Source organism: Electrophorus electricus, chromosome 16 (genome assembly GCF_041902795.1).
Source record: "Electrophorus electricus isolate QZ-2024a chromosome 16, ASM4190279v1, whole genome shotgun sequence".
Taxonomy (NCBI): Eukaryota; Metazoa; Chordata; class Actinopteri; order Gymnotiformes; family Gymnotidae; genus Electrophorus; species Electrophorus electricus.
Window position 1 is genome coordinate 7,435,686 of NC_137512.1, and position 13,780 is coordinate 7,449,465.

Below are 13,780 nucleotides of genomic sequence, written 5' to 3' on the forward strand. Positions count from 1 at the left end.
GCTGTACCATAGCCGATTTTTGTAATGTTGCTTAAAAACATTTAACACAACAAATGCAAGTTGGTAATCGCTAGTAGAATCGGAAGTGAAACTGTTTATTGTGATTGTTTATTGTGTTTCTGCTTTCTGTTCCGGGTAGAAATAAATATTGCGTCTGTGGCACGCAAGGAACAGATACATTCGATCATAAGTTGTGCTCAAAAGGCACATTTTCTTAACTTTATTTTATCCTTGATACATAAATACGTAAATTATACAATTATGGAATAAGAAGTGAACACACCTCTTTGAAAAACGTTTTACTGAATAGTACCAGGTTGTTATATATGGATTTGGTTTTGCACACCTGCCACAGTCTTGAGATGTTTTGACACAGGTTATGCTGGGTGTTCCTAGAAAGGGTGAAAATGCTTTCCAAAGTAAGCACAGCATGCACAGTGTACGTACGAGATTTTAGCGCTTAATACAATGCAACACAATGTATGGGCAAGATCTTAAGTGATACAATGCTGTGAGTTTCCACTGCTTTAAAATAAATGTAGAAGAAAAAAAAACATTTCATTGCTGTTGCGGTCAAAAAGATTCTGTAGATTCTCTGTGCTGCCTATTGTTGCGCAGCGGTGTGTAGTTACGTCTCAATAACCTTAATTTTATTTAGCCTACTTGAATGTTACCATCAATTTGGAAAGTACAGCTCTTTTGTTAGCATGGACACGATGCATGGTATTTGTTTCTTCCGGTTGAAACCTGGTAGGTCAGTGCTTGACTGGAACTCCAGCGCCACCTTACGATTTACACGTGTCATGATTTGCATTAGCTCCAGCTCTCTGGCATAAGTAGTCAACATCTCACACAGGGAGGAGATGAACCACGATCCATTAGCTGTGTTTCTCCAAGAATAATAACCTTTAGGGAGAGAGGGGAATGAAGTAATAAACATACACACAAACCACTTAATCATCGTTTAAGCTACTTAGCTAGTAAACAAGGTTGCCAGTTAAAAGCCCAAACACTGCAGATAATATTGAGTTGGTAAGATAATATTGAATATTGACCATTCTCTACAAAATGTCAGCAATTGTAACACTGGAATAAGTGCATCATGCACAGCAATATTGCTGCAGTGTTTACACATCAATGTCACTTTACAGCTGTCAGAAACTCACCAATGACGAAGAGCTGGAGGGAGGTTAATACAAAATACAAATACAGTAGATGGACTATAATCCATGTACATCTACAGAGTTTCTAATAAATACTGTAATAATTAACTCGGAGTAAAATGGATTTTACCTGGAGCAGTGGAGTATGCATACAAGAAGTCTGCCTCAACAGGAATCATCTGAGTGTCTTCTGAGTCACTTTTGCCATCAGTCTCTATGCCACTGTCCAATTCTGACCCACGACAAGCCTCACCACACAAGGATAACAGAAATAAGAACGCTTATAATAAACCAGAGATTAGGAAGGGACAGATAAAACAGACACAGGAGCATTTTCTCTTCTGTAGCTTATGACCTAAAATCATGATTAATGCGGACTGTTTTCTACTCATACTGACCTTTTTTTTCCCCTCACACTGTTTTAATGTCATACTAACTGGGTTTCCCCCCCATTCTATTATTTTTCTAATTTGAATGTTGTTTCTGCATACCAACCGTTTGTCTCATGCTGACTGTTCTTTTGCATGCTGATTATTCACTGATTTTCATTTATGTGTATCTCTCTAGGCTTTAAATTCCAAAAGAATTCAAAATGTTAACTATCTCTTAGGGTTAGTATAAATGTGCATCTTGGATTAAACTTTATAATTTAAAGAAATCGTTTATATCATTTTATTTGCCTAAAGGGAATAAGGTTTGATGTTAGGTTTCAGGTTTGGCTGGTGTGAATACTGAAACACACACAAAAATGCAAAGGCCTCCCTTTGGTGACCCCTGCTGGCTGACACAGAGGAAAGGAAATGAGAAGCAAAGAACACAAAACAAGAGCAACTGCTTGCTCAACGAAAACTATGAAATGAAATGGATACATTACTGAAAAACAGAGCAATGTTTGCTAAAATACACTGCAGTGATAAACCGAAGTGACATTGTATTTCAGAAAGAGAGGATGTAAAAGCAAAGATTTCTCATGTGATCATCTGTCAATCAATGTAGTATGTGTGTAGATCATCAGTCTTTGTCATTTGGAATCAGACCTGTATGAAGAAGAGCTTAGGTTTGCCAACTAGGGAAGTACAGTTGTCTCCTCGGAAGAATGTAGTCAGTTCCTTAACCTCCAAACATCCATCAGTACCATAAACCACTCCTTCCTCCCCATGACTCAGTATCACGCATGCAAAGAGGGCGGACTGTCTGTGGTCCTCCTGGGACACTGGGCGTACAAAGAAAAAAGTAGCAGTATAGGCTTCTCCATCATTTTAGGTAAGAAAAACCATGTAAAGTAAATATGGAATATCACGCCATAAGACCTGATTTTAGAATGCTCTTCATTTGTGAAACGGTCTGATCATTTTGAATCACAGCTTTGAAACCCAGCTTTGTGAAAACTTGGAGCACATTTGCTGCGTCCACATCTGTCCCATTCCGCACAAGCATCCCTTTGAAAGAGAATGTGAGGGGAAAAATCATGCCACATGACAGACAGTGACCTCGTCAACCAAATAAGGAACAAACTGTCTATTTCAGTTCCTACCTGTATGTTTATGAAAGTTCTTGTTGTTGATGATGATACATTTCCCGAGGTTGGGGTAGCCCATATTGTATCTATACAAGTCAGACTGTGCTTCTCCTTTGGCTTTTTTTGATCCAGTTGTGATCTCATTATTCCCACTGGATCCAGTCTGAGTCCTGAATGGAAGGAAGACAGCTATGCTCACAGTCTCCAAGATGTTGTGGTGCAGTATGGATGGGAATAAGATGACTAAATCTGAATTAGGGCTGCACAATACACAACCTGGTAATTGTGCTCACAGCACTGATCTGGACAGTACTGCCATCACAAAACACTGTAACTTGCAAAGCAACCTCCTAATGAATCACAGCTGTGTTGGGTATTATGGGTATTTATTCATAATACGTGATGTGTATCATGAATATTAATGACAGTATTCACATTATCCATCAAGTGTAAGCATGTCCCATTGAGGAATCTTTGCCTTTTAATCTACTGCACACACTGCAATTACAATGCAATTGTGATGAGTAGCAATATCGTATTTTTGTCCATGTTGTGTAGCCCTATAATCTGAATTCTAAAAAATTCTGCTTCAATCCCTCATAGCTGTTTAATTATAGGTGTAGTTTCCTCCCGTTTTCTGTTTGCTTGAGTACCTCACCCAGGTGACATTTTTATTTTATTTCAGTATCAGTGCTAAGGTCAATGAGTCCTGGAAACTAGCACTTTCAGTTTTGAGTAGAGAAAAAAAGCCAAGAAACTAAAAAACAAACTATACCGAAATATGACATAACACAATAGCACTAGAGTTTGTAATAACACAATAAAACATGCAAACATGAAAAAACCTCCCCCACATTTCATAAACAGGAGCTACATACATGATTGTCAGGAGTTTAAAATATTTTACCCTTTGGGGCTGACCACTCTGGCATCTATACAGTCTCCCACATTTGCTCCTGTGGCACTGTTCTCTGACATGGCTCTGGAAAATAAATTCCTGAAAGGAAGGTAAATACTGTCAAATTAAAAGACATATTCTAAAATCAAAATCCTGCTCATTTGGAAAAACCTTTTCACAAAAGACCACCCTTGAACCATGTGGATGTAAAACATTAATAAAAATACTGAAAGTCTCATTTCTATCACAGTGTAATGTGCTGTTTTGCATACAGAGATTTTCTGTTCATCTTACTTGTTTGTATGTTCGTCTTACTCTGTTCGTCTTACTCATGCTTATTTGTATAATGGCCCTAATTTACTGATGACACTGTGGCTCACTGGTAAGATACTTCCTCATTTAAATGTATGTGGATCACATTATCATTAACAGGCATTCAGTTTCTTTTTTTAGTATACTGACTGGTGCCCTTAAGGAAGCCGGACAAAAAGTACACAATCACAGTGGTGATTAAGCTCAATAAACACCGTCTAGAATGCTAATTCCGGTGATCCAACATCTTTAAAATTCAAATTTACTGAAAGGTCATACTCACTAAGGTGGAAGTGAGGCACTGACATCAAAAGATAAGTAAAGCTGGGTTGTGAAACTTTTCTCCTTGAAACTACGTGGAATATACTAGAACAACAAGTTCTTTTTCATATGCTCTGAGAATAAATAAGAGGTTACTATTATTTAACCTCTATTATTAGAGATTACTATTATTACTGTTTTCCCCCCAGACCTGCCAGTTTTACATAAATACGATCACGCTCACCATGTCAATAGTGAGGCCTACATGTTTCCCTGTCAATAGCAAGTGTGTGTGAAAATGTATTTGATCGTCGTGCTCTTTCTTTATCAGTATAGTATCACAGTTTGGTCATACCGACTAAAACAAATGACAGCTCACGCTTGAGTTTTCCTTAGTAAATGTAAATCAGGCTACTTACGGGGTTTTATGAGTCGGTCGAATGTGAGTCGGATAAGGTATGCCGGAGAGTACCATGAACAGTCGTGCCAAACCTTTGGGACCCTTTTTTTTTTTTTTTTTGGACTCCACCCACTGCTGCGCGAGCAATGCGAGCTGTCAATTTGGTGCGTCATTTACCGTGATGGAACACCGGCGCGCGCTCGCTCGTTTGTAAGGTTTCAGTTGCTGTAGCTTGACGGTGACGTAAGAAAGCAATATCGTGGCTGCGTTACTTTCACCAAAGGCGGATTTGGTTGTGGTTACTTCCGAAGAAAGTAATCCGTACGCTAACCAATGATCCCCACATGAGCGGGGGTTGTGCTGCAACGTTTTACTTGTCAAACCAAAACTATATAACTACCTGGTAGTTACTTCAGCAGACATTTTATCAGGCAAACTTATAATATAATGGGGACAGTTGCTGACTAAGTATTAACACTGAACGTGGCAGTGTAATATACTAATATACTACATGTTAAAACTGCAATGACTGGTTATATTTACATGCACAGCAGGGGTATATGTGACGCCAGTTTATGATACCAAAACAAGCATGCTTATTATGGGATTCTGTCTCACCTGTTGTACTCAGGCACTGCACTGATCCGCTTTCCCCAGCCATACTGATTCTTTCAGTCAGTCGCTGGCAAGGTGCTGTGGCTGCTTGATCCAAGACCTCTGTCATCATACCCCTTCCACCCCAAAACAGAACCTCCTGAATGACTATCAACTAGCTGTCTTAACCTCTGTAGTCAAGAAGGGCTTTGAAAGACTAGAGCACCTCAGAATCATGATCACAGTCTCCAGGACCCTCTGTTGTTCCCATACAGAGCTAATAGGTCTGTAAATGATTGCATTATTATTATGTCTTTGCACTATATCCTTCAACGCCTGGATGGGTCCAACACCTATGTCCATGTACTGTGCGTAGATTTTAGCTCTGAAGGCAATGCAAATATCTCTGATGTTCTCCTGCATAAACTGCTGAGGTTCAGTGTTTCCCCCAGTCTGCTTCTAGATCCACAACTTCCTGTCCAGCAGGAAACAGTATGTCAGGATGGGTGATCAAGTTTCGGACCCTCTCTGCCTCAGCACAGAGCTGTGTGTTCTCAATTCTTTGCTCTACCCTCCTTACACCCATGACAATACTTATAAGTGGTTCTATCAAACATATCAAATTTGTGGATGACACTACTCTGGTGAGACTCATCTGAAACAATCCACATTGGGAGAGGAAGTAAGTCATGGTGTGGAGCTAACAACCTTGAGTTGAACACTTGAAAAACGATGGAGACAACCACTGATTTCAGAAGAAAGCACAAACATTTGGTGCCACTGGAAATTCATGGTTCCATTCAGCAAAGCAGAGTCTTACAAATTGCTGGACACCACCATTCAGCAAGATCAGAAATGGACAGAAACTGCCCCCCTTGTTATCTCAAATCTGAACCTTATTGTTCCAATCATGTATGTATGTATGTATATATGTATGTATATAAACCCCTGTGTGTGTGTTGTTGGTTGTCAGTTATCGTAGGGGTTAGTGTCAGTGTTCAGGGGACTGCTCACATTTATGTTTTGTACTAATGTTTTGGTTATATGCTTGTTTCTAGTTCATCGTTTGTATCACGCTACACTGGTTTATGTGTGAGTGCCATTAATGTTTATTGTTTATCCATCTTTCATTGTGTTTAATAAATGTCTGTCTGCGTCGAGAGACGTTTGTGCATCCTGCTCCTTGCCCTGCGGCACTCGGGCTGTCACATGCAGTTATGGAGACAGATCTGAAATGAACAGACACAGCGCTGCAGTTACATAGAAGACACCTTTATTTCCAGTGACAGCTCAGCAGCCACGGGTACTGCTGCTCCATTTTTATACTGCTATAATAGAATCCTCCATCACTTCATCCATCTCTGTCTGGTTCGGCTCTGCAACTTGGCACAGCATGCGTAAGATTGAAGACCTTTGCTCATCTAGGATGAGGACTATGGTATGGAAAATCAAAGCTGACCCAACACACCCTGGTCACTCTCTCTTCTAGTAACTCCCACCTCAGTGGAGACCAAGAGTGAGAACCTTAAAGACACCACCATCCACAGCTTCTTTACCAAGACTGTAACCCTCCTACACATGGATAATCCTCACATCCCTCTACTTTGACATGTGATTGTGTTGCCTCCCAGAACTACGCCAGTATCATTACATTTGCTAATGATACAGTCCATGGACCAATCACTGGAGGTGATTGTGGTATTGGTATTGTGCCAGGACAACAATCATTTCTTAAATACCAACAAGATTATTTAAATTTTGTTAAACTAAGATAGAGGACAGCACAGCACACATCATTACATATAGGTGACAGAGTTGGAGAGGGTGAACACCTACAAATTCTCACCATTCATGTCACAGAGGATCTCACCTGTTCACACAATACATCTCAATTGGTCACAGCAACAGAAGAAGTCACAGCAATACTTCTACATCCTGAGAAAGCTGAAGAATTTTTTCATGCCAGCTAAAATTCTCACCAAATTCTACATCATGAGCATTCTCAAGTCTGGTTTGGAAACTGTACAGGACCGAAAGCCTCTCTAGACTTTTGGCAGTAAAGACTTCCAGAACCAGACACAACTCACACCAGCACGGTCTCATCACACTCCTACCATTAAGAAGACAGTACAGGAGTTTGAAATTCAGATCCATTCAACTCAGGAACAGGTTTTATGCACAGGCCATCAGACTTGAGAATGACCACCACTGACACAAGAATTCTATCTGTTCATCTGTGTGATGTACTCCAACACGCGCGCACACACACACACACACACACACATGCCATTTAATGATGAACTCTGGACTGCATTTGCACACTATGCACATGACAATTCACTGTGGATTTTTTCACAAGAACAGTTAAATGTCTTACTGCTAAATCAGTAAATGTCAATTAGCACTTTACATTTAACCCGTCAGTGTTTTATTGCACATGCTTAAAACAGCAAACATTATATGTAAGTAAATATATATATGCTTATTTAAATTCTTGCCTTGCCCTCACAATCAAGCCTTCTTCAACGATCCAATTGAGTTCTTCTGGACCGAGACTGACATCGTTCCTGGGATCTGTCGGATGCTCTCCTCCATCTTAGAGGTCATAGACCCAGCTGTTTGTTTTGATGTTTGAGTGGGTCTGCTTTCTGTTCTAAGTAGAGAATAATATGTGGAAATACCTTTGGAGCAAAACAATATCCCATTTTCCTGTGTACCTTATCAAATATCCCTGTTAGTGTGCCATAGACAAACTACCTTGAGGTACAAAGGTCCAGCTCTCAAAGTAGTTTGTCTATGGCACACTAACAGGAACATTTGATAAGGTACACAGGAAAATGGGATACTGGTTTGCTCCAAAGGTACAAATGATAACATCTCATTCATGCAGCTGCCACACACATATATATCTCATATCTCTGTTATGTTTGTGTGTGTGTACTTAGTTTGGTATAGAGGTATGCACAGATTGCAAAATACAAGAAGAAATTGTAAAAAATTAACAAATACTCTTTTAAAAACCTTTTATTGAACAGACTTACAGTTCTTATATACAGACTTGTTGCACACCTTCTACAAATCAACAATGATACAATGTAACAACTTTCCACTGCTTTCTGATACATGTTCAGGGTTTCTACACCCTTGAAAACAGGCTAGTCTAGGACGAACACTCTCTCCAGTTCAGTTGCTATACATCTTTGTCAAAGGCTAAAGTCTTTAGATGCACTTCAGTATGTTTATTTATATTGTGTTCATAATATGCTTAATGATAAAGCTGAAGTTATTTATTAATCAATCAATCTTCCTCTCAAAACAGCAGACATATCACCATCTGACATTACATGATTTGTATACTGACAAATTCAATGAACAAAATTGATAACCATATCATTCTGACACACTATATTCATTGCTGAAGCTATAATATTTTGTATTTTAAACCATTTACATTCACTGATTTGCTTTTTTGTAAGAGCAATGCTACTTGTGACCAGTTTCCTCTAAATATTGCTGCATCTTGTCATTGATCATCTTTAGTTGGTTTTCAGTTCCCATGATGCTCCTGGCCTCCAACAGCATTGCAGGCAAGCAGGATGGGCCATACTGTTAAAGGGAAAGTAAAAGCTTTGTTTTGCTGACAGAGAGAACAAATAGTCTAACAACACAGAAGAGAGAATATCCTAAGATTCCAGAGAAAGGATTTTCTAGCTAAAGAAACACCCCACACTAATCAGGCTTAACTAGTGACAGGTGAATTAAACAACATTGATTATCTCATTACAATGGCACCCATCAAGGGGTGGGATAGATTAGGTAGCAAGTGAAGTTGCCGTCTTGAAAGCTGAAAGGTTTAGCAAGTGTAAGGATCTGATCCTTGGCAAGGGCCAACTAGTCAGTGCATCTTCAAAACGGCAGGTCTTGTGGGGTGTTCTGGTATGTAATGGTTAGTACCTAACAAAAGCAGTACAAGGAGAGACAACTGGTGAAGTGTCATGGTTGCCCAAGGCTCACTGCAGGCTATAATAATATAATAAAAAGGTATTGGAACACAGTGCATTGCAGCTTGCACATGGTACTACATACCCACAGACTGGTCAGAGTGCCCATGCTAACGCCTCTGCACCTAATGCATCTACAATCGGCATGTGAGTATCAAATGGAAAAGAAACCAATAAAAGAAGGTGGCCAGGCCTGATGAATCATGCGGACCTGGAGAGGAAATGGCACCAGGGTGTGTTCATGGGAAAAAGGCAACCTGGTGGAGGGAGTATGATGCTCTGGACATGTTCTCCTAGGAAACCTTGGCTCATGGCATAATGTGCAAGTTACATCTTCAACATATGTAAACACTGTTGCAGACCAAGTATACTCCTTCATAGCAATGGTATTCCCTAATGGCAGTGGCCTCTTTCTCCAAACTCCCCAGATCTCAATCCAACTGACCTACTGTGGGATGTTCAGGAAAAACAAGTCTGATCTATTGAAGTACATCCCAATGTACAGAATATTCAAAATTTGCTGCCAGATGCCACAGCACTCCTTCATAGGTTTGTTGTAGTCCATGCTTCCACAGATCAAGAGTTGTTTGGGCAGAATAAGGGAGACTCGCACAGCATTAAGCAAGTGCTTTTTAATGTGATGGCCGACTGGTATGGAGTGGGGGGGATTATTACTTTTCAGCATACACAGCCTAACAGAACAAAGGCTGGTCAATCTGGCTCTGTACTTTAATATACTCTCACCGTTTCAGGGTCCTCGGGGTGAGCGGAGCGTTGCTGCAGGTACCTCCTGTTCAGCTCCTTCAGGTTAGTGAGGAAGGTGGTGCCCTGTGTTAGGGCTGTTAGCCTCTGCTCAAGCTGACCGTACTCTTTCTGCAATTTCCCCAGCTCTGCTTCAGTCCTGACACAGTGGATAGCAACGACCGCTCCCCATCAGTCGGCCAAGCCCGTGCCATTAGTTGAATAAATGGTATCCAATAAAGATTACTCAGACTGCTGTTTTACTTCAAATTATCTTAAAACATTCCAAGATAAAAATGCATCTGTAAGTCCTGTGATTTCAGTGTAAATTGTCATTACTTACTTGATTAGTTCGTTTTTAACCTCCAACAGTCTAGACTTCTTGCAGTTCAGGGTACTATTAATCTGAGCCGAAAGAGATCTTGAAATTAAATGTCTTGCCCAGCATTTGAGAAAGTATACTTGATGGGGAAATAGCTTATAGCAGTGCCTAAACCAACACCCTTTTCGTCTGTAATAAATCACAACTCTCTCACCATTTCTCTGCACTGATGTAAAAAGCTACTGTTGCCAATCAAGTGAGGCATTAAGCAACGCTACTACTCCATCACAGCTAGGTTTTACCTTCACCGCACTCCGCTTCGCACTGCTGCACTCCTTAGCTGCTGTAATCTAGAACAGACATGTTCTTGTTAAGTGCTATGCATGGTCGACCAGGATTCAATGTAACAGAATGGGACACCAAGAGCAAACAATCAGTGCGCAGTATTTACTATAGATGAGAGTTGAGACACTTACCATATCATTGAGCTGCTCTTCAAATGAGTGAGAGACTGTATCTATGGCTTGTTTAACAGGTTCAGAGTTAACTGTCTCCCTGTGCAAAATAATTAAATCTGAATGAGATATTTCAGAAACATTTAAAGCCACAATTTATTTGCATTATAAGAGCAAAACAAAAAAAATCTTGAGTGTAAAATCTAATCTTAGAGAGGAGCATTATACTATTGCTATACATATTTAAGGCACTTTGTTCAACTCGTATCGAAAGCTTACTTGTACTCTGTGACAAATTGCTGGAATGCTTCAAGAATGACATCCAGATCAATCAAATTTCTCACAGCAGCACGGTTCGTCTTCTTACTGAGGTTTCCACCATCTATAAAAGAAATTGCTCATCTTTTTTGTGTACTAACTGAAAGTTACAGAACATTTGGCCATACATAAAACTAATGAATCTAAACTAAACATAAAACTTAGTGTTATTTCCAAACTAGCCCATAACTTAAGTAGCATGGTCACCATGTTTTCATCGTTATCATCACAGACTATAAATCTTATGGGTTTTTTTTTTTACCTGAGGATCCAGATGAAGACTTCCTCTTTTGTTTTGGACCTTTCTTCAGGTGCCTGGAGAATGACCTCTGCCTTTTCTGAAGTCTCACACTGGATGATCTGCGTTTCTCATTATTTGGATCCTGTAGGATAATCACCAAATCAAGTTATTTTTGGCTACAAGTAATAATCTTAAGTAAACATAAGATAACAGATAGCTAATGAATTGATAATCTGCCTTGGATTAAGATTCTAGGACCACAAACAGCACAGCTTGTACCGTTTCTAAAACATCTTTGCAAAAGTCCTGAATTCAGACAGAACTGTTTTACGTAAGATATTTATATTCACTGATGCCACAGCCAATGTTGCAGGCAAGAGGGGGCTCAGAACAACTTGTGTACTGGTTTATGAACGGTAAAACAAACAAGGACAAAGGCAGATCAAACTCACAAAACTCTCGTCCTCATCTGTCAATTCCTCCGAGGACACAAATTGCCGCTGCTGGCTAGGGTCACGTGACACCACACCTGCAGAACCATCAGTGGTTGGATCCTGGAAAGGAGCAAAAATTCCACTTACGCATTTTCTTATTCACATATTCAGCTGGTTGACAACTGACCACAACAACAATAAATAAGCAAACAATACTTTAGATTGTATAAAAATAAAATAACACCAACGTTAGACACTGCTGCCCCTGAGACTTCAGAATCTGCACTTTTCCGTCTTTTTTCTTTGCTCTCTGAGATGGTCCGCGTATGTCTGAGAACACGCACAATGCATACAACTTTTATTGTTGTCACTCTATTGGTTGATATAATTATGAAACTCTGTCTCCTTACAGACAGCCAAATAATGTAGCTAATTGTTAAGATACAGACATACTAAAGATTCATAAAATTACCGAGTTTGGTATTTTGGTGCTTGGTGCGTTTGCTGTGATGGCCTTTGACTCGCTGTAGAATTTGAGCTCTTCAGCTTTTCCTGGACACCACTTTTCTGTTTTGTTTTGGCCAGACCCTTCTCTGAACGGACCAGTCTTTTCGGAGTCACTGTGCCGCTATGGTCAGCTCTTCCTTTGCCCGCATTCCTCTCCGCATTAGACATTTGATCACCGTTAGGTTCGGGGCTGTGTCCTTCTAAAGCAGTGCTATGTAGAGGGTTACCTACAGAAGCAAATGGCAAACATGCCAAAGCTCTTAACATTCAACAACCATTTCAACAATTCAAGTGTCTGGCAAATAATACTGCAAACAGTATGACGTGCCGTGGGAAGAATACTGCTCTCCTTGAAGGAAACTGGCTTTCTCTATCGAAGACACATCAAGACTTCCGGAGGACTGCAAAAGTTCCTCGGACGTTTTTTGAACCCCATTCTGTAAACAGAGATGATGTCTCATAATCAGATGACCAGCCGAGCCCAGTCTTAACTTTACTGCGTGAGCCAAACTATGTAATTCAGTTAATAAATGTAGCTATGATTAAATAATTTTCCAATTTCACAAGCAGGTGAAATTACAATGCTGCGAACAGCTATTTAAAAATGGTTAGTTAGCTAAATAACGTTAGCAAGCATAGCTAGCGTTAACTAGTTTATCTTCGGCGTATTGTTAGTTTAGAACTTGTAGCTATATACTGATAAACTGATATACTGTCAACCTTCAGCTCCTCTTGGAGACATTTAGACATCTTTGTTTTCCGACTCATGTTGCCTAAGAAGCAAGAGCAAAATCAAAACAAACGAAACAGCCTGTTGTTAAAGTTTGTGAAGCTGATTAGCCCGCGGAATCGCTTCGCTGCGTCCCATAAATCTTTCCCGCGAATTTTTATAACGTTTCTTATACCATAGTTGTAAAATGGGTGAAGAATGTGATGTAAACAGCTACATTATTGAAATATATATATATAATCTTGATCAACTCGTATTTTATTTGGAAAACTAACGATTAACACATGTAACTGAAACTATAACGTAAATAATATTTGTGAAGTATTTACTGAAATGAAACATTTGTCTATATTTCCCCCCTCTTAAACTTGATAGCGTCCCATTTCTTCTTCTCTTATTGCAAGCAGATTTTTCAAGTACATACGAGTAAATATTGCCACCTGCTGATATATAATGGCAGCACATTTAGTTAGTCGACTCCATGAACGAGGGAATTAATGAACGTTACCCTGCAGATTTACATGTGCTAGTCTAGTAGCTGTACACATACATTTATTGGGGAAAAGAAACAAGGGGGATAAGAAGCATAAAACAAATATCAGAATAAAATGAAAGCAACAAACTAAGAAGCAGTGACGTACTACTTTAAACAAGTAATTCTGTAATTGCATCAGGGTGCTGCACAAATGTGTATCACATTTCAAGGACAGCTGCCATTTTTGAGAGAAGGGAAGGAGTAGCTAGCCCTTCTCTAATTTCAGTTAGTACTCAGAGTCTTGAACCCGGTGAATGGACACAGGCGGTGAAGGGTTTTACCATTTCAATTAAACATATTAACAAATGAGACCCAAATGTACCATTTAAGCAAGAGGCCAGAGTTGCCA

General features: G+C 39.7%; 2 protein-coding genes across 4 annotated transcripts; both read right to left on the minus strand.

Moving 5' to 3' along the window:
• Nucleotides 1-184: 184 nt before the first annotated feature.
• casp3b (caspase 3, apoptosis-related cysteine peptidase b) lies at nucleotides 185-4,725 on the minus strand. 2 transcript variants are annotated; one of them, XM_081699193.1, is made up of 8 exons: nucleotides 4,573-4,616; nucleotides 4,176-4,287; nucleotides 3,590-3,679; nucleotides 2,698-2,852; nucleotides 2,474-2,602; nucleotides 2,201-2,376; nucleotides 1,294-1,411; nucleotides 185-906 (listed from the first exon to the last, which is right to left on the minus strand). In XM_081699193.1, exons 3-8 carry the CDS (start codon nucleotides 3,658-3,660, stop codon nucleotides 677-679), a joined length of 879 nt encoding a protein of 292 aa, XP_081555319.1. In that variant the 5' UTR covers nucleotides 3,661-3,679; nucleotides 4,176-4,287; nucleotides 4,573-4,616; the 3' UTR covers nucleotides 185-676. The 2 variants fall into 2 exon arrangements, with proteins under 2 accessions (XP_081555319.1, XP_026872521.2); XM_027016720.3 differs by lacking the exon at nucleotides 4,176-4,287 and having other exon boundaries at nucleotides 4,573-4,725.
• Nucleotides 4,726-8,155: 3,430 nt separating this feature from the next.
• Nucleotides 8,156-13,550, minus strand: cenpu (centromere protein U). 2 transcript variants are annotated; one of them, XM_027017107.3, is made up of 12 exons: nucleotides 12,887-13,549; nucleotides 12,495-12,603; nucleotides 12,132-12,393; nucleotides 11,908-11,989; nucleotides 11,678-11,779; nucleotides 11,247-11,367; nucleotides 10,946-11,048; nucleotides 10,688-10,766; nucleotides 10,514-10,561; nucleotides 10,233-10,294; nucleotides 9,893-10,049; nucleotides 8,156-8,753 (listed from the first exon to the last, which is right to left on the minus strand). In XM_027017107.3, the coding sequence occupies exons 1-12, from the start codon at nucleotides 12,932-12,934 to the stop codon at nucleotides 8,631-8,633; spliced, it is 1,296 nt and encodes a 431-aa protein (XP_026872908.3). In that variant the 5' UTR covers nucleotides 12,935-13,549; the 3' UTR covers nucleotides 8,156-8,630. The 2 variants fall into 2 exon arrangements, with proteins under 2 accessions (XP_026872908.3, XP_081555678.1); XM_081699552.1 differs by lacking the exons at nucleotides 9,893-10,049; nucleotides 10,233-10,294 and having other exon boundaries at nucleotides 12,887-13,550.
• Between the last annotated feature and the right edge of the window lie 230 nt (nucleotides 13,551-13,780).

What these genes read in the sequence shown, in the direction of transcription:
- cenpu (XM_027017107.3), bottom strand. Translation starts at nt 12,934, where the DNA reads ATGAGTCGGAAAACAAAGATGTCTAAATGTCTCCAAGAGGAGCTGAAG. An exon ending in AGAGCAGTATTCTTCCCACG is followed by an intron (nt 12,394 to 12,494) that starts GCACGTCATACT and finishes TTGCTTCTGTAG; the next exon opens with GTAACCCTCTACATAGCACT. An exon ending in CAATTTGTCACAGAGTACAA is followed by an intron (nt 10,767 to 10,945) that starts GTAAGCTTTCGA and finishes TATTTTGCACAG; the next exon opens with GGAGACAGTTAACTCTGAAC.
- casp3b (XM_027016720.3), bottom strand. Translation starts at nt 4,628, where the DNA reads ATGGTACTCTCCGGCATACCTTATCCGACTCACATTCGACCGACTCAT. An exon ending in GAAGAGCATTCTAAAATCAG is followed by an intron (nt 2,377 to 2,473) that starts GTCTTATGGCGT and finishes TTGTACGCCCAG; the next exon opens with TGTCCCAGGAGGACCACAGA. An exon ending in CTAAGCTCTTCTTCATACAG is followed by an intron (nt 1,412 to 2,200) that starts GTCTGATTCCAA and finishes TTGTGTGGTGAG; the next exon opens with GCTTGTCGTGGGTCAGAATT.